A 25,572-nucleotide genomic window follows, 5' to 3' on the forward strand; every position below is an offset into this window, starting at 1 on the left:
ATTTATCAGGTTTCTAATGTTTACTGAGAGCTTTTCTTTCCAAAGTTTTCTCTTTTCAGATGCTTTTCTCCTACTATTCTTACTACATACGATAGAATGTAAACTCTATGGGAAAATAGTGTTGAGCTGTCTTGTTCAGCTTCATCTCTGTACTTGCACATAGCAAGCGCTCAGCAGGTATTTTAAAATGAAGGGTGGAAGGAAAAACTTAACTGCTGCCCTAAAGGATAGCATCTTTGCCCTTAAGGACAATTAAGTCAGAGGCAAAGCGGTACACAAAGAAAACAGGCACAAAGCCCCGTGCAGGTCGCCGGTAACAGGTGCGGAAGGAAGGGCAGGGCCACCGGCGCTCCTCACCGGTGGAGCTGTAGTGGAGGACACAGCACAATGCGCCCTTGCTTTTTGGTGGGAAAGAGCAACACCGAAGTAAATGCTGACAGCCTGTCGGTGCAACAGACAAGACAGCGAAGATTCGAGGGATGGTCTAATTCAGAAAAGAATACGTGTGAGCTGGACTGGCAAAATAAATCTTCACGGAGCTGAGGCTTAAGTTGGGATTGGTAGGAACGCGTGATAGATCAAGGTTTAGGAAGCACATCTCAAGCAGGTAGATAAATTACTGAAATCTGTGCCCCTGGTGGAAAGGCTGTGAGGTGGGGTGACCTGGAGCCGTTGCGCATCGATGGGAAGAGATTCCGGGAAAAAGTTTAAGATTCTGCCCCCGAGCGCCCCAGAGAACAGGTCCTGTTTTGAGACAATATCCGCACGCGTAGGTAGTGTTTGGTTTTCCACTAGGCGACGGACAACGGTGGGGATTGGAGGACACGACCGAGTGGGCGGGGCCAACGCGAGTGGGCGGGTCACGCGGGCTCTCCCTTCAGCTACTGGAGGGCTGGCGAAGGGGCGGGGCTTCCGGCGCAGAGGCACTCGGCGGCGGGTGACGCTAGAGGACGAATCAGCACGTGACACGGAAGTGACTACGAACAGGAAGAGGACGAAAAAAATAACCGTCCGCGAAGCCGAGCCGAACCGGACCCGCAGCCACCATGAACAGCAAAGGCAAGGACTGGGGACGGCTGAGGCCGTCGCGGGGAGGAGCGCTGCCCGGAGCGAGCGGCCGGGAGCCCAGGGTGCCCTTCCTCTAAATGTGGGGCGAGCTGCGCCGCCCTCCTCGGCCGGCTGCACTCCCCGGGGCTGCGTCAGCCGCATTCGTCATCCCCGAATCACGGCTGCTCGCTTCTTCCCGGCCCTTTCCCCCTTCAACTCTGTGGCGCAGTTTGGCGCTGCGGAGTCGGGGTTGGGGGTGGGGGGGGGGGGAAGGTTTGTGTTGATGGGCATCTGCAGAAGCAAATGGGGAGCTAGAACAGGGATTTGGGTAGGCCAATGGGGAGCCGGCGGAGGCGGGGCGCCGCGCTCCCGAACCACAGGCAGGCCCCGGGCGTAAACGGAGCGGGCGCTGGTGGGCGGGCCAGCGCCTGAAGGGTCACTTTCCCCGTCCCTTCGCTGGCGACCATAGTTTATCCTGGTTCCTGGGATGCTGCTAGTATGTCTGGCAGAACACGACCTCGGCTTTTCAAGTCAGGACTTTCCCCTTCACCCTCTGTCCAGCCTCAAGGTTCTCCTCCTCCATTCACGCTTTGTTTTAATTTGAAGTCGACCTTGAGTGGACATCTGTGAGATAACCACCGTTACTCGTTACGAAGTCTTGGCTGGTTACAACCGGGCCTGTGGAGACTCCGCGGGCGAGAACTTGCCCTGCACTCTGGGAGGAACTTGGGCCTAGCTAGATTTCCCACGTACACCAGTACACTATGGGAAGAGCGACTTTCCTGCCCATTTATGACCTAGCACCCGTGATAAGGGACTGCTTAAGCAAAGAGAATACTTTTCCCCCTTGGCTACAGGAATCGGGCCCTCCAGGGCAGTCTGGTTTTGCACATCCCCTTTTGCTTGCTCCCACTAGTTGACTACCCGGTATGCCCTTCCTTGGTGGCTCTATATGGCAGGCAATATGCATTTTTTCTTGTCTTCCAGGTCAATATCCAACGCAGCCAACCTACCCTGTGCAGCCTCCTGGGAATCCAGTGTACCCTCAGACCTTGCATCTCCCTCAGGCTCCACCCTATACGGATGCTCCACCCGCCTACTCAGAGGTGCTGCTAGTTTACTGGACTTGAACGGGTTGAGAATACTTTTGGATCACATTTTCAGTCCTTAGCTAAGTCTTGCTCCATATATTGACAAACAGAAGAATGAATAATGAATCATCTAAAACAACATATAGTTCATCAATATCTGTTGGGTTCAGAATGCATTATCTGATTATTGCACATTATTTGGCACAGGCTGAAGTTAAGATGAGTTTGCATTCTTTCAGCTCAAGGTTAGCTATAGCAGGAAGTGATTTAAGAATATTGAGTGGTAGGGGAAAGGCAACTTGTATAACTTCTAGATTATAATCTGAATAAAGAGAATTAAGAGTGACTCATTAAAGAGGAAACAGGAATGAAATCTGAAATAGGAATGTCATCAAGTAACATTTCGCCTTCTCCTGCCTTTTCTAGCTCTATCGTCCGAGCTTTGTGCACCCAGGGGCTGCCACCGTCCCCACCATGTCAGCTGCATTTCCTGGCGCCTCACTGTATCTTCCCATGGCCCAGTCTGTGGCTGTTGGACCTTTAGGCTCCACAATCCCCATGGCTTATTATCCAGTTGGCCCCATCTATCCACCTGGTTCAACAGTGCTGGTGGAAGGCGGGTATGATGCAGGTGCCAGATTTGGAGCTGGGGCTACTGCTGCTGGCACCATTCCTGTGAGTATGACTTTATCAGAAAACACTCAGCCCTTGTGTACTTTAACTTTCTGAAATGACTACATATTCATCCTTTCACCATCCTTGGATAATAGTTGCCGGTATTAGTGTAACCAATGACAGCCACTAGTCAGGCAGAAAGTGACTGAGAGGGCAGGAGAACTGTGGCAGGTCAGTAGCATCTGGAACATTCACTGGCTCTGAGTTAACAAGATTCCTTTGCTTTCCTGTCCTAGGAGTCTTACCTGCTGCATGTACAGTTCACTTTGGTCTAGTAACATTCTGTATTCTTTCCATAGCATTTACTTAGTATTTGCCATCAGCATGGAGTCATGCTGATTAAAAAAGTAGAACGCATAATCTCTATTAAGTAGCTTTTAGAAAGATACTAGGGAGTTTAGTTATGTCTTCTGCTTAGTTTCCCTATACATGGGATTTAGAGCCCAAATGGTCCTTGCTAGGTCTTTTCCCCCCATTGATTTTTAGAGAGAGAGGAAGGGGGCGGGGGGAGAGAGAGGAACATCGATGTGAGAAAGACACATTAGTTGGTTACCTCCCAGGGCAGGGATTGAGCCTGCAACTGAGGTACATGTCCTTGACCTGATGAACCCGTGACCCTTCAGTCTGAGGGCTGACGCTGCCAAACCGTTGAGGGCCTTGCTACGCCTTGAGGCCCGTCTACTCACCATATGTTAGAGATGAGGTGGGAATGGTGTCATTAGGTAGAGCCTTTTGGTTATCCCATCGTCATTGAAAAATATTGAGGGACCCTGTGGTATAGGGCCATGGACCTGGCACCCCATCCCTGTTTTTGGAATGTGGGTAGGAAACCACTGGGTCTAGACTACCCATATTCAGAAGGTATCCATAGGCTTTATCTTGAAGCTAGAGCCCTTTGAATAAGTAGTGCATGCTTTCCTGTTTGTATCTTTGGGTTCACAGATCTGCTTTAGAACCCAGATTGGTGGTACAGCTAGCTCCTAAAGACGCTTTTGGTCAGCACACTGCCATCTTCCTAACAGGTCTTCTGTTTCACCATTTCCCTTGTATCAGCTGCCTTACGCCCAATCAATCTTGTCTTTTCCTTTCAGCCTCCACCCCCTGGATGCCCTCCCAATGCTGCTCAGCTTGCAGTCATGCAGGGAGCCAATGTCCTCGTAACTCAGCGGAAGGGGAACTTCTTCATGGGTGGTTCAGATGGTGGCTACACCATCTGGTGAAGACCCAAGGCCACCTCTGTGCCGGGGAAGACATCACATACCTTCAGCACTTCTCACAATGTAACTGCTTTAGTCATATTAACCTGAAGTTGCAGTTTAAGACACATGTTGTTGGGGTGTCTTTCTGGTGCCCAAACTTTCAGGCACTTTTCAAACTTAATAAGGAACCATGTAATGGTAGCAGTACCTCCCTAAAGCATTTTGAGGTAGGGGAGGTATCCATTCATAAAATGAATGTGGGTGAAACAGCCCTAAAGATCTTCCTTTAATTCCTCTGGAGTAATACTGTACCATACTGGTCTTTGCTTTTAGTAATAAAACATCAAATTAGGTTTGGAGGGAACTTTGATCTTCCTAAGAATTAAAGTTGCCAAATTATTCTGATTGGTCTTTAATCTTTAAGTCTTTGATTTATATTGCTTGTTATAAGTGAAATGCATTAGTTGTCTGCCTTTTCTTTTCCATCTTTTGTCCCACATCCCACGCCCAACCCATCTTCCATTCCCTCCCGCCAATCTCCATTGAATCAGTGGTGCAGGACAGAAAGCCAGTCAGACTAATTTCCTTCTCTCCCTGCACTTGTCCCCACTTGTCATCTTTAACTTGTCTTTCACAAGGATCCTCTGAAACCCCGTCTGTGCCCAAAGCACAGACCCCATTATTTCTGTTTTTGCATCTCCTCAGGCAAAAGTGGAGGGTGCCTTTTGGACCCTCCTCATAGGCTGTCTCTTACATGAACCAAACCCAAATTTGCTTTGGTGCCAGAAAAACAGCTTATTTGAACAAAGGATAGCAACACAAACTGTAAACAACAGTTTGTTTAAAATGTGTGTGTGTGGGGGGGGAGGGCAAGGAGGAGGATGTATTTCATAAGCCTGATGACTTTAGAGCCAAATTTAAGTGGAGTTGTCAGATAAAAAATTGGTTACCATTTATTGTCCAAGCGTCTGATGCAGCCACTCATGGCTCCCAATAATTCCTAAGCTGCGTTAATGGGGTCATGTTGTGAATGCCTCTACAAAATGACTTGAGTCCAGTGAAATCTCATTAGGGTTAAGAATATTTCAGGGATCCTTAATATTTTAATTTTTGTTTTTTGCAATTGGGTTTTATTTTTATAATTTCAGTTCATCTAAATTTTGTGTTCTGTACATGTGATGTTTGACTGTACCATTGACTGTTATGGAAGTTAAGCGTTGTATGTCTCTCTCTCTACACTGTGGTGCACTTAACTTGTGGATTTTTTTATACTAAAAATGTAGAATAAAGACTATTTTGAAGATTTGAATAAAGTGATGAAGTTGCATTACACCTCACTTCAAGGATTCATTACTCAGCTTGTTTTTAGATTTCTTCTGTTTATAGCTTTCCCACCAAGAATTCAGATAGGTGCCACTGCTATTTTAAACAATTAATTTTACTTCCTAAGCTCTTTCTTTTTTTCCCCATTGTGTGAAAAATTTCCCCCTTATTTTATCCCCCTTATACACTCTTCTACCTTAACTCACCCCCCTTTCAGTGTGTGTGTGTGTGTGTGTGTGTGCGCGCACGCTTTGACCGGGAATCAAACCGTGGTTCATAGGTTGACACTCAACCACAGCCACACCAGCTGGGCTCAGATTCTAGAAGTCTATTATGCCAGAGGAATTCAGAACATAAACTTAGAAATAAGGGAATGATACAGACTCCTAACTTGCCCTAAAGTTTGACTTGAGGAAAATGTTTTTAGTATAAAAGTTTGTGTAAGTTCAGGGTGACCTTCAGTTTCTCCAAAGTTCTGTGTGGAGAAATACTGAAAACTGGAATCTGAGTTGCCAAGACTGACTCCTCAACTCCTGAGGTTTTACTTTGGGTGGACTTGGATAATGGAGACGATACATTTAAGACCTCAAAGAAGATTTAGCTTAATCCCAAAGAAATATCTGGGGAGTTAATGATTTCCACCAAAATAATTGTACCTTTTAATCCTCACCCAAGGATAAGTTGGTTTTTGTTTTTTTTTTAAATTGATTTTGGAGAGGAAGGAGAGGGAGGAAGAGAAACGTCGATGTGAGAGAGAAACTGATCGATTGCCTCTGGTATGCTCCCCGACCAGCGATCGAGCCCGAGACCCTTCAGTGCACAGGGCAGTGCTCCGACAGCTACCTGGCCAGGGCCAATGGTGCCTTTAAAACATACCTCATTTTGAGATACAAGTTAGATCCAAGAAGCTTCTCAGCTTGATTCAAGGAGATTAGTGGGAAAAGTAGTAAGTAGACTGCTCCTGGTGCCCTCTGTGTACACGAAGAATGGATTCTGGGAAATTGTGGCCCTTGCTAGGATGGAGAATAAGCCAATCCATCTCCCAGGGTATGTTTGTAATGACACTTTCTAGGACCAGCTTTGTTTCAAGCCCCACCCCCACACCCCTCAAAAAAATTGTTCTGGGAACTTCCAAAACTTCCTTAGAGTTCTTTTAGCTTGGGAGAGGACATATGCAAAGGAGTCAAGCAAAAGAAAACGTCAGAAAGTTTAAGCAGGGATAAGTCACAATGTAAAGGTAGCCTTTCTGGCAGTAACGACTTCCCCACCACAACATGCCTCTCGCTAAGGATCTCCTTCATCCCTCTCCAGAAGAGAAGAGGAAAGAGCCCCAATTCCTACTTCATGGCATGGGTGTGAAATGTCCAGGATGCTATAAGACCACCACCGTTTTTAGCCATGCACAAACGGTAGTTTTGTGTGTTGGCTGCTCCACAACTGTCAGCCTACGGGAGGGAAAGCAAGGCTTACAGAAGGGTGCTCCTTCAGAAGGCAGCAGGAAGAAAAGCACCCCGAATCAAGATGAGTGGGAAACATCCCAATAAAGACATTTTGGATTAAAAAAAAAAAAAAGTAGTTATTTCTTGTACATGAGAATGATTTCTTAATGAAAAATTTTAATTCTGATAAAAATAGCATTAAGTATGAGGCTGGGAAATAGGGAAAGGATGGGCTCAGATTAAGGGACGTTGCACATTCATTAGGAGGTAAGGTGTCTATCTAGTCTCCTACCCTCATGGCCTGGCCTTTTATTGTGGTATCAGCCTCTGGGAAGAACTTTTGTGGACACTACCTCCACTGGGGCTGTCACTAGGTAGCGAACAGAGGAGCAGCCAGTGACCCTAACTCCTCCCCTTTGACCTGTGAAAAAAACCTGAAGATGGCTGGGCACATACTGAAATGTTGCCTGGTATAGCCCTACCTTAGTGGTCAGTCACAAACACTGCTTTCTAAAGACATAAGCAGCTTTCTCCATGTCCCTGGTCCCTACTGTCAGTGATGTTGGATTTGGGCCTCCTCCTGGAAGGAGCTCAGGTTTGCCCATACCAGTCAATGCTTCTCACTGGCTTCAGATAAAACTTTCACCTAATAAGTTAGATAGTCATTGTGTTAGCACTGGAGCCTGGATAAGCTCTGTGGGGCCTGGGAATCATTAGATGAAATATTCCTCCTTCTCCCTGCCCTTGGCTGAGTCACTCTCCATCTGAAGGATGGTGCTGGGCTCTCCTTCGGCCGGTTCGTAGGTGACGTAGCTGCCTTTGTTCTTGTACAGGTAAAAGAAGATCAAGATCACGACTGAGAGCAGGGTGAGGAAGACCACGGTGATAACAACTTGTAAAGGAGAGGGAAAATGTAGAGATGTTTTAGGATCCAGTATATCTCAGTAATTCACGGGGTCCCCTGAACTAGACGAGTCCCTCACTTTTCATAAGGATCCTCCTGGTCTAGTTAACTGGTGTCCACTTCCAAATCTATATTCCCCCACCAAGCCCAATCCCCATGGGACATGATCTCTGGGGACTTAAGCTAAGGACACAAGGCTTCTGACTTCTGATAAAATGGAACTCTCTCTCAACCAGTTCCTGATGATTATGATAGAAACAGGAAGGAGGCAAACAGGAAATAGCTTATCCAACAGGAAGGGTTGTTTGAATCCATAGCCTCCTGCAGGGGGTTCTCTGCTCCCTCCTATCCTCTTCCTCACCCACTTGGCAAACCACACATCCTCCTCCCTACCCACGTACTGGAGTGTAGCGCCCATACCCACCTATATCTACTTGTGGCCACCTCCCAACCTATCATTTACTGGCAGTGCCTCTGCCAGGAGCCTCAGAGAGTCTTTCAGAGCTTTGTGTGTGTGAGATAACCTACGTGCCGAAATGAGCCCCTTTGTGGGTCTGGTCTCTGATTTTTAGAGCTTTCCTGTACAGGGAAGTCCTAGTTCATCACCACGGGTTCCTGGCTGACTGGAACGAGATGGCCCCTGAACTCAGAAGGTCCCTTGGATTTGGCTCAGAGCCGCTGTTACCTGCAATGAGTGCGGTGCTGGCTTCAGCTTCTGGGGACAGGGCCTCGGTGACCTGCCGAATGGTGGTGATCAGTCCTGGAAAATTTAGAAAAGTGGAGAAGGAAATGGGGGTGAGTTGTTTTGTCCTAAAGCATATGCTTGTCCTTCAAGTTTCACCACCCTTCTTCCCTATTCAAAAACTCATCATTCGATTTCTATAGTAAACCCACACAGAAAACCTGGGGAACAGAGGAGAAGATAAACCATCACCCAGAGACAGAGAACATCCTCACGGACTTCTTTCTGCCTGATTTAGGAGCGTCTGACTGACAAGGTTCAGATCTGTCCTTTACTGCGGTGGAACCTTGAGAAAATGACCTCACCCCCCTGCGCATCAGCTTCCTCCTCTGAAAAATGGAGAGGATAGTGTCTGCTTTATAGGGTTATTGTGACATGTAGTAACTCAATAAAGCTAAGCTATTATTAATTAGGAATGCATATTTTTGCATAAATGAAATCAAATGCTGAGTATATATACATAATAGATATATTATATGGTACATGTATTTCTTCAATGCTCTTACCAACTCTTTGTAAACACTACCTAAAAGTTTTTAATAAAAATTTTTTAATCCTCACCTGAGAATATGTTTGACTTTAGAAAGGGAGGAAGGCAGAGAGAGAGGGGGGGGGGGGGGGTAGAGAGACAGAGAGAAAGAAAGAGAGAGAGAGAATTATTGCTGTGAGAGAGAAACATCGATTGGTTGCCTCCTGTACGTGTCCCAACGGGAGATCGAACCTGCAGCCTTTTGCTGAATGGGACAATGCTCCAACCTAGCCACACCAGCTAGGGCATGTAAACATTTTTTTTAAACAATGAGATGAGGTTCCTTATTAAAAACCCTTTCTGCACTTCTAGAGCAGGCCCTGTCATTGGAAAGGTTCTGAAACGAGGCCTCTCCGATCCTAAAACATATCCCCCTCCCTCCCGCTCTTAGTCTACCTATCCCTCAGAGCTTGAATGACCCACCCCTGAAGTCATTATCCTGAGTGGGAACACTACAGAACCACTGGTCTCCAGAAGTCCCTTTTAAATGTTTTCCTGGGAAGTCAGGAAGCCCTTCAGTTCCCCCCTAGTTAGCGTTTTAGAATAAACATTTGAAGAGGTAACAATTAAGTTAAGGTTACTATAGGACAGAAGCACCCTGAGGCAAACAGGCTGGCGGATCCTGTTTTCCGGAAGCATCCACAGGAAGCATCTCAATATTCCTTCAATAGATGATAACAGCGTCACCCATTAGCTGCCTACCTTTCCGCCAGGTACTGTGCTAGGCACGCCGGGGATATAGCGGTGAGCAAAACATTCATGGCCTACCCTCACTGAACTTACCCTCCGCCATACCACAGTTCACAGTCATGAACTTCCGATAAACGCAGCAAAGGAAATACCCGGCACTTCGCATGTGCCCGAGGGGCCTGGTCTCGTCTTCCAGCAGGGACAGCCTCCCCAGGAAGTAAGACTTGCACAGGGAGCTGAAGCGGGCGTAGGGGTTTACCACGGGGTAAAAGGAGTGGGAGATGGGACACATTCTATGCAGAGGGACGAGCCCGGGTCGGAGTTGTGAGACAAGAGGATTCCAAGGCCAGTGTGGCTGGAGCACAGGGCGTACATGCTTCTTGTCCAGTGCCGGACACCCTCAGGTTCCCTGCCAGGGCAAGTGAAACTAAGGGACCGGTGGTGGTCTGGGGAGCCTGGGACCGGTGCTAAGGGGGGCAGTGGTGTTGAGGGGCATTTTAACACAGGCCAAGCGGAGGCCTGATGAATGGTCCTGGCTCTGCCGCAGAGAAGGCCGAGGTAGGCTGTTGAGAGCACCTCCCCAACCAAGGCCAGGCCACGCTCTCCTCACTCTTCTTCACTCTGTGGCTCAGTGTCCTGATTTGTAAAATGGGAGTGTGGTAGGAAGCGTCTAAGGTGACTCCCAATGATTCCGGCCTCCTGGTCGTCACACCCTGGTGAAAGCCTGTGTGTGGGCTGGACCCAGAGACTTGCTTCTAACAAACAGAATACCACAAAAGTGACGAGATGTCATTTGTGAGATCCATAAAAGAAAAAAAAGCCCTGAAGTTTATCGACGCTTGCCAAGCACACGTTCCCTCCCCAAACCTCCCAGGGCTGGACTCCATCTTCTGACCGTTGATCCAGAGTTCTGTACAGTTGCTTCTAGTTTGGCCTTCCTTAAACATTTGGGAACTTAAGATAAAAAAAGCACCGAGAAGAATAATGTAGGTACGTAAGTTTAAAATAAAGGTAAGCAATATTCAGTTCAATCAACAATTTACTTTGCCCCTACTATGTGCCTGAGGCGCTGTCACTGATGCTCGGAAGCAGCAATGATGAGGGCAACCAGACGGACCAGGGAGCTGAATTTTAGTGAGGGTTCAGGGCACAGATACGTGTGAGTCCCTGAAAGAGAATCTGGGAGGAAAGATGATTCCTAGTTGGGAAATTCTGCAAATGATGTCAATTATGACAGCTTTGTGCTAGGTGCTTTATGGACATGATTATTAATCCTTAGAACACCAATCGTAGTGTTTTTATTTGCCCATGGAGACCCTGAGGCCCCGGGAGAGTTAAGTGACACGCTTCATATTATAAATGAAGAAACAGTGGGTGGAGCCAAGATCTGAATCAGGATGACCCACTCCAAAGCCCAAGCAAAGCATTAATGCTAAACCGTCCTACCTCTGTCCTTTTCTTGTTTCCAACAGGGAAAGAGAGGAAGAGTTAATGAACGACAACTATGAGGCAGCACAACAAGCTTTCCAAAAAGTTCAATGGTTTAGAAGACACGGATAAAGGCAGAAGAAAACCAGACAACTACCATCAAATACAGACTGTCGTGCTTCGAAGAGTGCGCCTTGTACGTGGATTCACCCACAGGTGATCGGCACATAGAGAATGACATCAGTGTAACGTGGAAATCACGCTGGTTCATAAGCAACTGTTCCAGCTTTCGCATTTGATGTTCTACATCTAAAAAGAACATTTCAGCAATATCACGACCTTAAGAAACATAAAATTCAATAGAAATGTCTTCCTTGGGTGTAGTAATACAGTTGGTCTCTACTTTTATTAAGCCATCTGGTGAAGCAGTAAGTACAAATGAAGGACTTACAAATAAATTTACCTGTATGTGGAAACCAAGGGTTAATGAAGAAGGCAGACCCTGAATCAGATTTTTAGTTTTGCCGAATAATTTCACTCTGTTGGAGGTGAGGGGTCTCTGGCGTCTACGTCTGAAAGGAGGACGCACACTCGCCAGGGCACAGGGGGCAAAGGACCGGCAGGGATTCGAGGATGGAAATGCTGGTGGAGATTTCACTGTCAATATTTTAATTGAGATGGTTGTCGTATTTTTAGGGTTTTTGTTACAGAGTTTCGTAAGCGTTGAGTGGTCGGTCCTAATCCTGTTTTTCCTGTAAGCCCATTTTTAGTAGTGTGATTTCAGAATGTGGGTCTTAAAAAAAATGCACATCAAGTTTTGTAGCAGAAATGCCTATATTAGAGACTTAGAAGAATAGTGTCAGAAAACTGGCAAACAAATTTAAAAAGTGTTATGTTTGGAGCAAGAACAGGGAAAGGGCTAAGGGTGCTGTTGGGCCTGAGGATGCCAGCTTGGAGGAAACAGAGGAGGCAAGATTCTTCCAGCCTTTTATTTGCCTCTGTCTCCTGTCAAAGAGAATGATTTTTGCACAAAAGCAGCAGCAGGAACTTGGTGAGGTGGGGAAGTGAGCTTAAGAGGAGAGATGCAACCCAGAAAGCACCAGACTAATCTAAAAGGGATCCAAATAAATGACAGTCAACGGCACTGAAAGAACATGTGATGGGCCACTATTGGTGACGTAGGAGCGTCTGAGCAAGAGGGGCCAGGAGCCTGACAGGCCATAGAAAAGAAGGTGGATTCTGCAAACAGCTGGCGATTTCGACATAGTTCCCCCGCAAAACTCTAGGACCAGTTATTCGGGCCTGCTTTGGGGGCCTTGATCTTGAAACAGCACGCATTAGGAGCTACTTCGGGACCACTAGGAGCAGGCGGCTCAGACGAGCTGCACAGCCTTCTTAGGTAGAGAGTCCCGGTTCATAGAGAAATGAAAAGTTAATTCCATAAGTATTTACTGGCCGTGTACTCTGTGCTAGGGTCTGTGCTAGGCTCTGGCCATACTCCAGTGAACACAACAAACAGCCCATGCCTTCACAGATCCTTAAAAATTTAAACACAATTACCATGTGACCCAGCAATTCCTCTTCTGGTTATGTACCCGAAAGAAATGAGAGCATGAACTCAAAGAGATATTCACACACCCATGTTCATAGCAGCACTATTCATACAGCTAAAACGCGAAATAACTCACATGTCCATGATAAGCAAAATGCCATATACGTATACAATGGAATACTATTCAGTCTTAAAAAGGAAGGAAATTCTGACATATAATACAAAATGGATGAACCTGAAAGACATGCTAAATGAAATAAGCCCATCACGAAAGGATAAGTATCGTATGACTTCACTTATATGAGGTATGTGGAATAGTCAAATTCACAGGGACAGAAAGTAGAATAGTGATTATCAAGAGGTGGGAGGAGGGGAGAATGGAGAATTATTGCTTAATATGTAGAGTTTCAGTTTGGGATGAAAAGTTGCGGTGATGTTGCGTAACAATGTCATTCAGTCTGGAAACACTATACAGTTGTTCCCCACAGAGGAAGAACACAGAACTGTAGACTTAAAAATTTTCAATTTTAGCCCTGGCCCGGTGGCTCAGTTAATTGGAGTGTTGTCCCATACACCAAAAAGTTGCAGGTTTGATCCCTGTCTGGTCATGTAAGGGAGGCAACTAATTGATGTTTCTCTCTCTCCCATCTTCTCTCTCTAAAATCAGTAGAAACATATCCTCAAATAAAAAAAAAAATTGTAAATTTTATGTTATGTATAATTTTACCACAATTAAGTGTTTAAAATAAAATTTACATTCTGAGGGGGGAGAAGGACAATAAACAAAATAAACAAGTGAAAAAATAGACCGCATTAGATGTTGATTAGTGCTATGTAGAAAAAACAAGCAGGAAGGGAGACGGGGAGTTCGGATGCGGATGGCGGTGGTCAGGGAATGTCTCCCTGATGAGGTGACTGGAGTAAGGACGGCTCGGTGAGGAGGCAGCCACGCAGACCTGGGGAGGAACCTTCAGGCAGAGTTCAGTTAGGGCTGCTCCATAATACTGACATGCACGTGGGGCCGCTGCATACTCGAGCAGGAGAGCAGTGGAGAGGGCTGTATGAGCGAGTGAGATGGGAATCCTTTAGAGGTTTCTGAGGAGAAACTGGCCGGATTTATATTTTACAACAGCGCTTCTCAAACTCTGCTGTGCCCGAGAGTCTCCGAGGGATCAGGTGAAAATGCAGGTTCCGATTCAGGGCCTGAAATCCCGAAGACCATGCCTTTGGAAAACTGAGTCCACTATGTTGTGAGGAAGCTGGATCCAGCCCACTGAAGGATGAGAGGCCACACGGAGAAAACGGAGGCGCCCCGCCCATACCAACCGCTCGGTGCGTGAGGGAGGCCGTCTTGCCCCTCTGGCCCAGCGGACCTTGCAGAGGACTGCAGCTGCGTCAGCGCGAGCACAGTGACAGCAGCAGAGGAGTGCCTGGCCAACGCACAGAATTCTAGGAACAATAAACTGCTATTGTCTTAAGCCACTAAGTGCCGAGGTGGCTTGTTATGCAGCAATAGGTAACGGAACAGAGGTTGATTTTAAAGGCTCCTGAGCGAAGGTGGGGATGGAAGTAGAAAGAGGTTCGACCTGGCACAAGGGCACACACAGCTCATCCACACAAAGGGGAGCCTTTTTCTGGTTTGCACGATAACACTGACTGGGCCTAGCAGCAGCTCAGGGGAAAGTGGGGGGATGCTGGATATATTCTGAAGTTAAGACTGACAGGATGTGGGGTGAAGTCAGGATGACACCAAGGTTTGGGCCTGAGTGACTGGAGGGAGGGAAGGCATGAGGCTACCCGAGATGGGAAGCCTGTAGGAGGAACTGATTTGGAAGGGTAAATCCAGATGTGGACAGACTGCTTATCAGATGTCCAAGTGCAGATGTTAAGGCTGGAATTTTGGGAAGAGGTGTGCACTGGAGATTTAAAAGGTCAGCATATTTAAGATCATGAGAGAGGGTGAGCATCATGGGAGCAAGTACAGGTAAAGAGGATCAAGGACCCCTGGGTTTTGCCAAGCATAGAGTCATGAGTGACTTTGACAGCCCCAGCCGGTAGCCCAGTTGGTTAGAGCATCGTCCCAATATGCCATAGTTGTGGTTCAATCCCTGGTCAGGGCACATATAAGAATCAACCAATGAATGCATAAGTAAGTGAAAGAACAAATTGATGTTTCTTTCTCTTTCTCTCTTTCTCCTTTCCTCTCTCCCTCAAATCAATAAATAATATACATATATATATATATATATATATATATATATATATATATATATATATATATTTTTAAAGAAGCTTTGGTGAAGTGCTGAGTATAAACCCCTGGTTTACAGAGGGTTAAAAAAATGGAATGTTGCCCTAACCGGTTTGGCTCAGTGGATAGAGCCTCAGCCTGCTGCCTGCGGCCTGAAGGGTCCCAAGTTTGATTCCGGTCAAAGGCATGTACCTCAGTTGCAGGGTCCTCCGTGACCCGGGCCCTGGTCAGGGCTCGTGCAGGAGGCAACCAATCGATGTGTTTCTCTCACATTGATGTTTCTCTCTGTCTTTCCCTCTCTCTAAAAAGCAATGGGAAAATATCCTTGGGTGAGAATTAAAAAGAAAAAAAAAAAAGGAAAATAAATGGAATGAGAGGAACCAAAGGCATAATATAAACTTTTTTTTTTTCTTTCTCCTGTAAAGGTGAGCAGAGAAACGGGCTATCGCTAGAGTGAGGAGGGAATTCAAGCTTTTTGTTTGCTTTTGCCTTTTTTAAGGATGAGAGAAATGACAGCATATTTATGTACGGACAGGAATGAGTCAGGTGAGAGGGAACAACTGATGATGCATGAGAGAGGAGAGTGGCTGGCACCATGGCCTGGAAGGGTAAATAGAGGGTTGGCTGCAGAAGCGCGGGGACCGTCCATTACCAATGTGCACACAGGAACAGAGGCAGGTAGTGGGCAAATGGGGGCGGGGGACAGGGGCCTTTGGCAGTTGTCTTCTGAGAACTAATTTTTCCAGAAAACAGAATATAAGGTTATTAACTGAGTGAGGAGGGGAGGGGGCTGAAGGGGCCCTGTGAGTAGCTACAGGCTCCTCACAGAACACAGGATGAAACTGTTTATACTCTCCTTGTGGAGTAATACAGCCTCGTTGTAAGGACTAAGTGTGGTGGTAACTGTCAGTCAAGGAAAGGACTGAGTGATGCCAGTCTAAGCAGAGGTCCTTCCCCTGGGGTTTGACTTTAGTTCTTTCTGAATTGATATTATTATAGCAAACCAGGGATAGGGCTAAATTAAGGCCTTTAAGCAATTAAAAAAATTAAATCGTAAGACAGGTAGAAGAAGGTCCAATAATATAATGTGTCCCTTATGATGAGGACTCTGGCTTTTTGTCTGTTTTTAAAAATATATTGAATATGAAATTCTTTGCAAGATCTTTTGTTTTGGTGTCCCACTTTTTCGGTACCTTCCCCCTGGGCTTAGTGCCCTTTGGGTACACATAGCCCCCTGCGGACCCAGGGAAGGAGTGACAAAATTGTGAAACACTCAAAGCTAGAGGGGCAACGAGTAAGCTGATACACAGAGAGATTTCAAATGACTGAAGAAACGGGCCAAATTGAACAAGATGAGAATTTAACAGATTCCCTGCTCTTAGGTCCAGGAAACCAACGAACTCACAAGTAAAATGGGGACTGGGGAAGGATGGGGAAGCCATGGCTGAGTGGCAGCGTGTACAAAAGGCTTATAACAGGATCATTAGAAAGCAACTGACCCAGGAAGGATATGCCCCCAAACAACAGCAAGCGTGACGGGTAAGTTATAGAATTTGGGGTGATTTTCATTTTCTTCTACTACATGCTTCCCTTTCTCTTCCAAGTTTCTTACGATGGTCATTACTCATAAAACAGGTTCAACTTGCTGTTATGTTAGGCACCATTAACATGGTCTCTAATAATGGACACAGCCGTCAGCCTTCCTTTGCGCCACACCTGGACTGCCGAGCTGCGTCTGGGTGTCAGTTTTGAGGTGAGCAGCCAACATTGTGAACGGTTTGGGAACCGTTCCAGGTAAGGACAGCTTGCAACAGAAAGCCCCGAGAGAAAACTTAGGGGGAGCCTAGCACTTGAATGCTGCCCTCCGATACGCCACTGGATGGCCTGTACCAGTGGCAGACGCCAATGGGAGGCGATGCCACACCACAGAGGAAGAACACAGCAGGACAAATGCTTCGGGTATCGGCGAGATTCTAACCGAGTCGGTGGTTGAACCAGCTGGCCCCCAGGACCTTTCTCAGCCTTAATTTTGGGATTTTTTATAAATTGAAAGTGTTCTATCAGCATTTACTTCAAAATCACATTTTCGAACTGGTGAAATCTCAGTGAAGTCTGTAGTTGAGTTGATAATATTGTACCAATGTTAATTTCTTGTTTCTTCCACAAATGTACCATGGTCATGTAAGATGCATTAAGGGGAAACTGGCTGAAGGGTACATGGGAATTCTCTGTACTATGTTTGCAACATTTCTATAAATCCAAAATTATTCCAAAGTAAAATGTTTATTTTTAATTTATTTTAATTAATTAATTTATTTAAAAATATTTTATTGATTCTTACAGAGAGAAAAAGAGAGGGATAGAGAGATAGAAACATCGATAGGAGAGAAACATCATTCAGCTGCCTCCTGTACAACCCCTACTGGGGATCGAGCCTGCAACCAAGGTACATGCCCTTGACCGAAATCGAACCCGGGACTTTTCAGTCCACGGGCTGACGCTCTAGCCACTGAGCCAAACGGGTTAGTGCTAAAATGTTTATTTTTCAAAAATTAAAATTTTGAACTCACACAAAAGTGCTTGTCTCAGACTAAAGGTTAAAAAGTGTCCTGAGAACTGATGAGCTAGAGCCTTTCCGGCTTCAAGTATCAGAATTATTATCTATATTTATGATTTACAGTTTACAAAACACACATTATTTTATCTCCACCCCAAGAACAGGACGTAAACAGGGTTATTATCATTCGGTACACGCCAAGAAGCCGAAGCAGCTCAGCAAGCGCGGGGTCATTCAGCAGGTGGCTGAGCTGGGTTTCAAATCTGTCCAAGGCTCCTTCTGCCACAAACTACCTACCCTCCGAGCTCTGGCAACATCCTGTGCTGCCTCCAGTGAAACGGAGTTGTTCTCTGAGTTTTATTGCAGATGGAAAGGGTGTTCACTGCTGCACTGTTTGCAAGAGTGACACATATCTGAATGTCCACAGGCGGAAGAATGATTAAATAAATTACAGGTCACTCATTCTGGAAACACTATACAGTTGTTAAGAAGAATGTGGTAGATCTGCATATACCGCGGGACAGGACATGTGGTTAGGTGAAAAAAGCAAATTGCTGGGGCAGCATGTAATATGATTACATGTTTGTAAAAACTGTAAATTAAAATAAAATTATAAACACACACATATATAGAGAAAAGGTCAAGGAGGCTATTTTGAGGGGCATGAAATAGCTTTTTAATGAAAACAACAACAAAGGTTAACGAAGTTCAGAAAGTCTGGGATAAAAGGGGGGATGGCTTACAGCTTCGCCCCATTATCTCCTGTTGCTACCCCATTTCTCCTCTGTCTTTTGTCCAACAAAGGAATAATAATGTTACTCTCCTCCTTCCCTTCTAGGGCGTGGAAGTACTCTAGTGCGCCGGCTTTTCTTTCAGGTGGCAGGTCTGGGGCTCAGGACCACAAAAAGGTTCCACCCAAATCCTAACCAATAGCAAATGAACTTCAAGATCTATTTTGCGCATTCACCCTCCCCTCCTGTTTGTGTTAACCCAGATACAGGTTGGTTTCTTTGTGTCCCTTGTTCCCCTAAATCTCTTATCACCAAGGCATCAGATCCTTTGCCACCTGAGTCTGCCAACCTACTTATTTGCTCTAGAGCTGCCCAACCCAGGGCGGCTCCCCCAATCCTCCTTCCCACGGGAACCCGCCCTGGAATTCTGCTCCTTTTCTCCTTCTTTCTCTTTCATGTGGCCGGCCAGTGGGGTGGAGTGGCACTTTAAGAGCAGTATACCATGACGGAAAGAACACAGGCTCTGGAGTAAACCAAACGTGGCACAAAATCCCACTTCTGCCATTATTAGCCACATGACCTTGGGAGAATTTCTTAACCTCTGAAAATTTCTGAACTTCCCTGGACCTCAGTTTTTGCTTCTGTAAAATGAAACGAAAACCTGCTCATAGGGTTGTGGTGGTAAAAAATAAGTGAGATGAAAAATACTGAGTGTCCAATCCAGAGTGAGGAAAACCTAGGAGGTAGCTAGTATGATTAGGTGGAAAGGGATGGGCTTTACTGGTGGGTAGGCAGAGCCCACAATGGCAGGTTCTACTCCATCCTACTTCCAACAGGGTGACTTAGGCACTAGGCACAGCAGGCACTGTGCCTAAGCTTCCTGATCCTTCTAGGGGCCCATGAAAATGGTTTTTAATGATTTTAATTTCTTTTAAAATTACAGGAAAAAATTGAACATTTAGGTCAAGGAAATTGTAATACTGTTATTATCAATTAATTATTAATTATACGTGCAACTTTAATATTATATTTTTCCTTACACCAACACAGTTGTAAAATATAATTTTTAATATATATCTTTTTGTTTGATAGTCCTCACCCGAGGCTATTTTCCATTGATTTTTAGAGAGAGTGGAAGGGAGGAGGAGAGACAGAGAGAGAGAAACATCTATGTGAGAGAAACGCATCGATTGGTTGCCTCCTGCACAGGCTCTGACCAGGGCTGGGGATCGAGCATGCAACCCAGGTATGTGCCTTGACTGGAATCGAACCCAGGACCCTTCAGTCCAGGGGCCAACACTCTAATAACATGTATCTTTTTTTTTTTTTAAAGATGATAACCTTCTTCTTTTTTTAAAAATATTTTTTTTATTGATTTCAGAGAGGAAGGGACAGGGAGAGATAGAAACATCAATGATGAGAGAGGATCATCAATCGGCTGCCTCCTGCACACCCGCTACTGGGGATTGAGTCTGCGACCCAGGCACGTGCCCCTGACTGGAATCAAACCCGGGACCCTTCAGTCCTCGCCGACACTCTATCCACTGAGCCAAACCCGCTAGGGCTATATATATCTTTTTAATGGAGGACTGAGCCCACAAAGGCAAAAGTGCCAAGAGCCATGAAAGTAATAATGTGGCCCTCACTTTCTTCTTTTTAAAAAAAATATATTTGTATTGATTTCAGATAGGAAGGGAGAGAGGGAGGGATAGAAACATCAATGATGAGAGAGAATCATTGATCGGCTGCTTCCTACGGGGGATTGAACTCACAACCCAGGCATGTGCCCTTGACCGGAATCGAACCTGGACCCTTCAGTCCGCAGGCTGACGCTCTATCCACTGAGCCAAACCAGCTAGGGCTGTGGCCCTCACTTTCAACACTCCAAGAGGTTAGTTCCTTTAGGAGCTCTTTACAGACGGACTAGGGGAAAGGATGGGAGGGGACAGATGGGGAAGAGACGAACAAGACGCTCAATGATCTCACTGTTTGTGATTTCTCCCGTATTGTTTCTGAACTTAGTATTTGCTTGGACCCAGTGGGAGGGGACTGTATGATACATCCTAAAATACCATATCACTAATTGATGTCACTACTTGGGTCAAGAATTAAATATACAACTCAACAAGAACAAAACAAGGCAATTAAAAAATGGGCAAGGGGCTTGAATAGACATTTCTCCAAAGAAGATATACAGCTCAACATCACTAATCATTAGGGGAATATAAATCAAAGCCACAATGAGTTATCACTTTGCACCCATTAAAATAGCTACTATATAAAAAGATAAAGTAATGAGAATGTGGAGAAATTGGAACTCTTGTGCACTCCTGGTGGGAATGTAAAATGGTGCAGCCACTGTGAAAAACAGGCTGGCAGCCTGGCCGGTGTTGCCCAGTGGTTAAAGCGTTGACCTATGAACCAGGAGGTAATGGTTTGATTCTAGGCCAGGGCACATGCCCAGGTTGTGGGCTCGATCCCCAGTGTGGGGTGTGCAGGAGGCAGCAGATCAATGATTTCTCTAATCATTGATGTTTCTATCTCCCTCTTCCTTCCTCTCTGAAATCAATAAAAATATATTTTAAAAAAGAAAAAGAAAAACAGTATGGCAGTTCCTCAAAAAAATTAAACACAGAATTACCACATGATTCAACAATTCCACTTTTGGGTATATATATATACCCCAAAAAATTGAAAGCAGGGACTCGGAGAGATATCTGTACGCCCATATTCATAGCACCATTATTCACAATAGCCAAAAGATAGAAACAACCAAAGTATCTATCAGTCGATGAATGGATAAACAAACTGATATATACTATACATATATTATATGTATATAAATAATAAAATTCAGCCTTTAAAAAGGAAAGAAATTCTGACACATGCTACAACATGGATGAAACCTGGAGACATTATGCTAAGTGAAATAAATCAGACACAAAAGGACAAATATTATATGATTCCACTTATAATCTTAAGGTACTTAGTCAAATTTATACAGATAGGAAGTATAACGGTGGTGGTTACCAAGGGCTGGGGGGAGAGGGAACGGGGAGCTACTGTTTAATGAATACAGAGTTCAGGAATATGGAAAAGTTCTGGAGATGGATGGTAGTGATGGTTGCACAGCACTGTGAATGTTAATACTTAATATTACTACACTGTCCACCAAAAAATGGTAACACATATTATGTGTATTTTATCGCAAATTTAAAAAAAAAGAGAGAAAAGGAATGTAAATACCTCCCCTTTTACCCAAGTGCTGATTGCTCAGCTAGCTGCCCAAGCATCACGTGGCTTCCCTATGGGCAGGTTTATCCTGCAGGTCCTCTGCCCTCTCTTCTTCTCTTTCAGAACACCCTCCAGGGGAAATGCAATCTCTGCAGATTCACACATGGTACTGCCTCCGGAATACTGTCTATACCCCACTCTGCCATACCCATCCTCCGCCCCTTCCCCACTCATGAAGACTTTGCTAACCAATCTAAACTTCTACCATTTCTCCCTTTTCTCTCACCAGACAACTAACAGTCTGAATTGTGTGCGTCACTGAGGACATTGTTTTAGCTTTCCTTGGGGTTCTCATGCACCTGTTTCCACATCAGTAAAGCAGAGAATGTCTGTCCTGATGATAAATGAAACTGTGTATATGAAAACAAAGGTGTATGGACCAACCAAGTTTTTATTCCTCCCCTAACCTAACTAGCACATAATGAAAGTAATCAATGAATATATTTCATAAGCAGCTCAGCTTGGTGGGAATCCATTCTCAAAGCGATGAGAGCATAGCTCCAGGAACAATGGGTTTTTGATACTGGAGTGTATCACCAGAGGAGTGCAATTAGAAAAATGCAGAATTCCTTCCCAGGAAAAGGTGGGTTTCTAACAAACACATAATAATAACAATAATAATCACTGTTATTGAGAGCTTATTAGATCTGAGACACTATACTAGGTGTTTTATATAGGTTGTCTTATTTAACCCTCACAAATAACCCCATAAGATAGGTATTATTTCCCCCATTTTACAAATAAGGAAACTGGAGCTTAGAGGTTAGATAACTCGGTGTCACAAAGCTTTAAGTGGTAGTGCCCGGAACTGGCCCAGCCCACGAGACTTAGATGCAAACGCACTAAAGTGCACACTAATTGCCTTCTGCTTCCTCCCAGGACCTTTGGGGGTGAGGCGGCCAGAGGCCTTCTCAGCTGGCCCGAGGCCTCAGGGCATTCAAAGACTGGGCTGGGGTGCGGACGTTGGAAGAGTGCCTACCCTCCCACCTGGAAAAGGCCTTCACCTACCTCCTGGAGAAGGCGTGGTGGGGAGGCTGGTCATTGCAGCCAGTGGATGGGCACCGTGAGGACCTGGAGGTGTGAGTGGGAGGCTAGTCATTGCCGCAAGCGATGGCCACCTTGAGGAAGGGGCAGATCTGTGGGAAGAGGGGAAAGACAGGAATGAGGTGCGTGGGGCGGGAGACAACTGGAAATGCCATGCCCTCTTCCCGGTGGAGCTGGTCCCAAACCCTTGTTGGGTTTCCCTGGGTGTCTCCCCAGGTTGCAGTTATCAGGAGCAGGTCCGGGAGACCACCGGTATGCGGGGTGCATTGTCTTTGAAGGTCCTGGCCCAGCTCCTTTCAGTGGTCACCTTCCCCAAGGCCCGAGGTTAGGCACAGGTATGCACATGAGCAGCGGCCCGGTCCGCCAGTCTCGGTCACAGGTGCCCAGCTCTTCCACCGCCGGAGTTCGGGCGGAGCCACCCTCCCGGTGTCAGGACTGGGGGCGCGCAGGCCCTGCCCCCGGCCCGGGGGCCGCGTGGGGCGGTGGTGGGGGTGAGCCAGGCAGAGGAAACGGGGAGTGAGGGGCCTTAGTCGCCTTTTGGCCTGAAACAACCGGTCCGCCGGGCTTGACCCGCTCCCCTCGGTCCTCCCTTCACTGTCCACCCGCGCCGTCTGCGCACAGACTACCGAACCCCACTGGCCGGCCACGAGGGCCGAGCCCAAGCCTCTGACGCCGGGGGACCCCCGACACGCCCGCGGCGCCTGCTCTCGCCCCGCGCTCCCGCCCCCCGGCCCGGGCCCCGTCCGCCCGCGTTACCCGCACCGGCGTGCTCGCTGCGCTCCGAGGGGCCTCCGCCGAGGGCCGCGCTCGGTTTCAGTTCCTGCCGGGGCTGAGGTGGCTGCGGCGAGAGTGTGGGCGCCCGGCTGGCCGCTCCCGCCCTCCCGGCCCCCTCCTCCGCGTGCTCACCTTACCAGTCGGACGGGCTGCGGGGCAGGGCCGGCGCCGCTCCGCGCGTCCTTTTGAACTCGAGGGGGCGGGAGCCGCGGAGCCGCAGACCCTCCGAGGGACGCGGCGGCGGGAGCCCCGAGAGGCGCGCGGAGTGCGCTGCGGAGGCCGGCGGTGGGGGTGGGGGGCCGGCCGAATGGGTGGGACAGGAAAAGAGGAGAGAAACCGCCCTCTGCAGGTCCCCTCCGGCCGCCCGGCGCCCCGGGAGGAAAGGCTGCCTTCCCTTCCCCGCTGGTCGCCGTCCCTCCGTCCGGAGCGCTTCCTCCGCGCCCCGCGGCTGGGGGTGGGTGGGGCCCGTGGGAGCTGGACCCCGGGCTAACTGGGATCCGCTCGCTTTCCTCGCTACCGGCTTGATTTGAATTTTCAGTTAATGTGGGAAATCGCATTTACTTGCGTTTGCTTATCACTTAGGTAAATAGGTCTGTGTCCCGAAGCTTGGAGCGCAGGGTACCTTCCCGCGGGCCGGGGAGCGGGGAGGCGGGGGGGGGGGGGGGGGGGGGCGGTACCGGGACATCGCCCCGTCCGGACGGGTCTTCCCTGTCGGATGTTCGTCTGGGGTATAGGAGCGGCGTGGACTTTGGACTCCGACAGCCTCAGCTCCGCAGCTTGTTGGTTGTGTGACTTTGGCAAATAACATCTCTAAAGTCTGTTCCCTCATCCCTGAAATGGGGGACCGAAGCGGATCATGCCCGTGAAGCCATTTCATTTCATTTCATAGACGTGGTTCTGTACATGGTAGGGTTTAATCAATGCCATACTTTATCCACCTCTTGACTCACTTTTTTTGTGGCAGGAAAGTTTCCCAATTAATGATGAACTCAGTGACTAAGGATGGGCTAGTATAAACACAGGCTCTGAAATGTGCTCTGCCGCGAGATCTTGGATAAATTACTTGTTTAATTTCTCTCGTTGGGGCAATACTTGTCTCATAGAGTTGCTGTGAGGATGGAATGGGTTACTACATCTAAAGCAGCGATTTTCAACCCTTTTCATCTCATGGCACACGTAAACTAATCACTAAAATTCTAGGGCACATAAAAATATTTTTTGCCGATCTGACAAAAATAGGTATAATTTTTATTCAGTCACAATGGACTATTGTGTTCGCTGTTGTCATTTAAAAAATTCGACAATCTACATAGTCAGGTATTGCATGTTTTAAAAATTCTTGTGGCACACCCGTTGAAAATCACTGATCTAAAGCATTAGAACCTTACCTGGCACATAGTAAGTGCTCAATAAATGCTAGCTATTGTTATCCTGGCTTCCAACTTGGGGTTAGAACGCTTGTGGTTATTCTGCCTTCCATCCCAGTGATACAGACTTCTGTGCTTACTTCTTATTCTTGTAAAGAGTTTGGGAATCTAGGTTTGGGAATCAATGTTTATATAGATGGATAGAGAGACAGGGATTGTGCAAGTTTATTTGGGAGACAAAGACTGAAAGAGAAAGTCTCAAGAATAGAGACATAGTGTGAGAAAAAAGAAAGCAAAGACACAAAATAAGCAAGGGTAGTTGCTTTCATTCCTAAAGATGTTATTTGGTTGGTAAAAACTGAGGATAAAACAGAATAAGTTAATAAAATTCATTTTATTTAAATCTGTCTTTAAAGGCATAGCCGTGATCAGTGAAGAAAGCCCAGGTGTGGGGAAACTGCTACTCCAACCAAGAAAGTAACACACAGCCGAAACCGGTTTGGCTCAGTGGATAGAGCGTCGGCCTGTGGACTGAAAGGTCCCAGGTTCGATTCCGGTCAAGGGCATGTACCTTGGTTGCGGGCACATCCCCAGTAGGGGGTGTGCAAGAGGCAGCTGATCGATGTTTCTCTCTCATCGATGTTTCTAACTCTCTATCCCTCTCTCTTCCTCTCTGTAAAAAATCAATAAAATATATTTAAAAAAAAAAGTAACACACAGGCAGGACACATATAGTAAGTTAGTAGAAGGTCAGTTGGACCAGTGCTCAGATCAGAGAATACTCAAGAGAAAAGGAAATTCTAAGGGTTAAACTCCAAAGGTGGACAATTGCTTGCATTTACTGACAAGCTGACCATGAATTCCAGGTAAGGTTGAAATTTTTGTTTCGTGGTTGGTCTCTCTCAGCACATATTCCATTAAGTATTGAAAACTGT

At 46.6% G+C, this 25,572-nt stretch overlaps 2 protein-coding genes and 1 pseudogene across 6 annotated transcripts; 2 read left to right on the forward strand and 1 right to left on the reverse strand.

Annotated features, from left to right (window-relative positions):
• Nucleotides 1-902: 902 nt before the first annotated feature.
• On the forward strand, nt 903-5,349 carry DAZAP2 (DAZ associated protein 2). Its single transcript, XM_079774470.1, has 4 exons — nt 903-1,059; nt 2,035-2,153; nt 2,565-2,813; nt 3,905-5,349. Exons 1-4 carry the CDS (start codon nt 1,047-1,049, stop codon nt 4,031-4,033), a joined length of 510 nt encoding a protein of 169 aa, XP_079630596.1. The 5' UTR covers nt 903-1,046; the 3' UTR covers nt 4,034-5,349.
• A 127-nt stretch (nt 5,350-5,476) lies between these two features.
• On the forward strand, nt 5,477-6,891 carry LOC307101480 (small ribosomal subunit protein eS27-like; annotated as a pseudogene). Its single transcript has one exon. The product of its transcript is annotated as a small ribosomal subunit protein eS27-like (transcript).
• Nucleotides 6,892-6,952: 61 nt separating this feature from the next.
• On the reverse strand, nt 6,953-23,911 carry SMAGP (small cell adhesion glycoprotein). 4 transcript variants are annotated; one of them, XM_079774466.1, is made up of 4 exons: nt 23,403-23,911; nt 22,461-22,588; nt 8,364-8,438; nt 6,953-7,666 (listed from the first exon to the last, which is right to left on the reverse strand). In XM_079774466.1, the coding sequence occupies exons 1-4, from the start codon at nt 23,825-23,827 to the stop codon at nt 7,488-7,490; spliced, it is 807 nt and encodes a 268-aa protein (XP_079630592.1). In that variant the 5' UTR covers nt 23,828-23,911; the 3' UTR covers nt 6,953-7,487. The 4 variants fall into 4 exon arrangements, with proteins under 4 accessions (XP_079630592.1, XP_079630595.1, XP_079630594.1 ...); XM_079774469.1 differs by lacking the exon at nt 23,403-23,911 and adding an exon at nt 23,259-23,383 and having other exon boundaries at nt 6,957-7,666; XM_079774468.1 differs by having other exon boundaries at nt 6,958-7,666; nt 23,408-23,543.
• Nucleotides 23,912-25,572: the final 1,661 nt, after the last annotated feature.

This window comes from Cnephaeus nilssonii (assembly GCF_951640355.1).
Source record: "Cnephaeus nilssonii genome assembly, chromosome: 6".
Lineage (NCBI taxonomy): Eukaryota > Metazoa > Chordata > Mammalia > Chiroptera > Vespertilionidae > Cnephaeus > Cnephaeus nilssonii.

Coding starts and splice junctions, on each gene's coding strand:
- DAZAP2 (XM_079774470.1), top strand. Junction 2,154..2,564: donor CTCCACCCGCCTACTCAGAG/GTGCTGCTAGTT, acceptor TGCCTTTTCTAG/CTCTATCGTCCGAGCTTTGT. Junction 2,814..3,904: donor CTGCTGCTGGCACCATTCCT/GTGAGTATGACT, acceptor TTTTCCTTTCAG/CCTCCACCCCCTGGATGCCC.
- SMAGP (XM_079774466.1), bottom strand. CDS start 23,827: ATGCGATTTCCCACATTAACTGAAAATTCAAATCAAGCCGGTAGCGAG. Junction 22,589..23,402: donor CAGCCCGTCCGACTGGTAAG/GTGAGCACGCGG, acceptor CTCTTCCCACAG/ATCTGCCCCTTCCTCAAGGT. Junction 7,667..8,363: donor CAGCACCGCACTCATTGCAG/GTAACAGCGGCT, acceptor CTCCTTTACAAG/TTGTTATCACCGTGGTCTTC.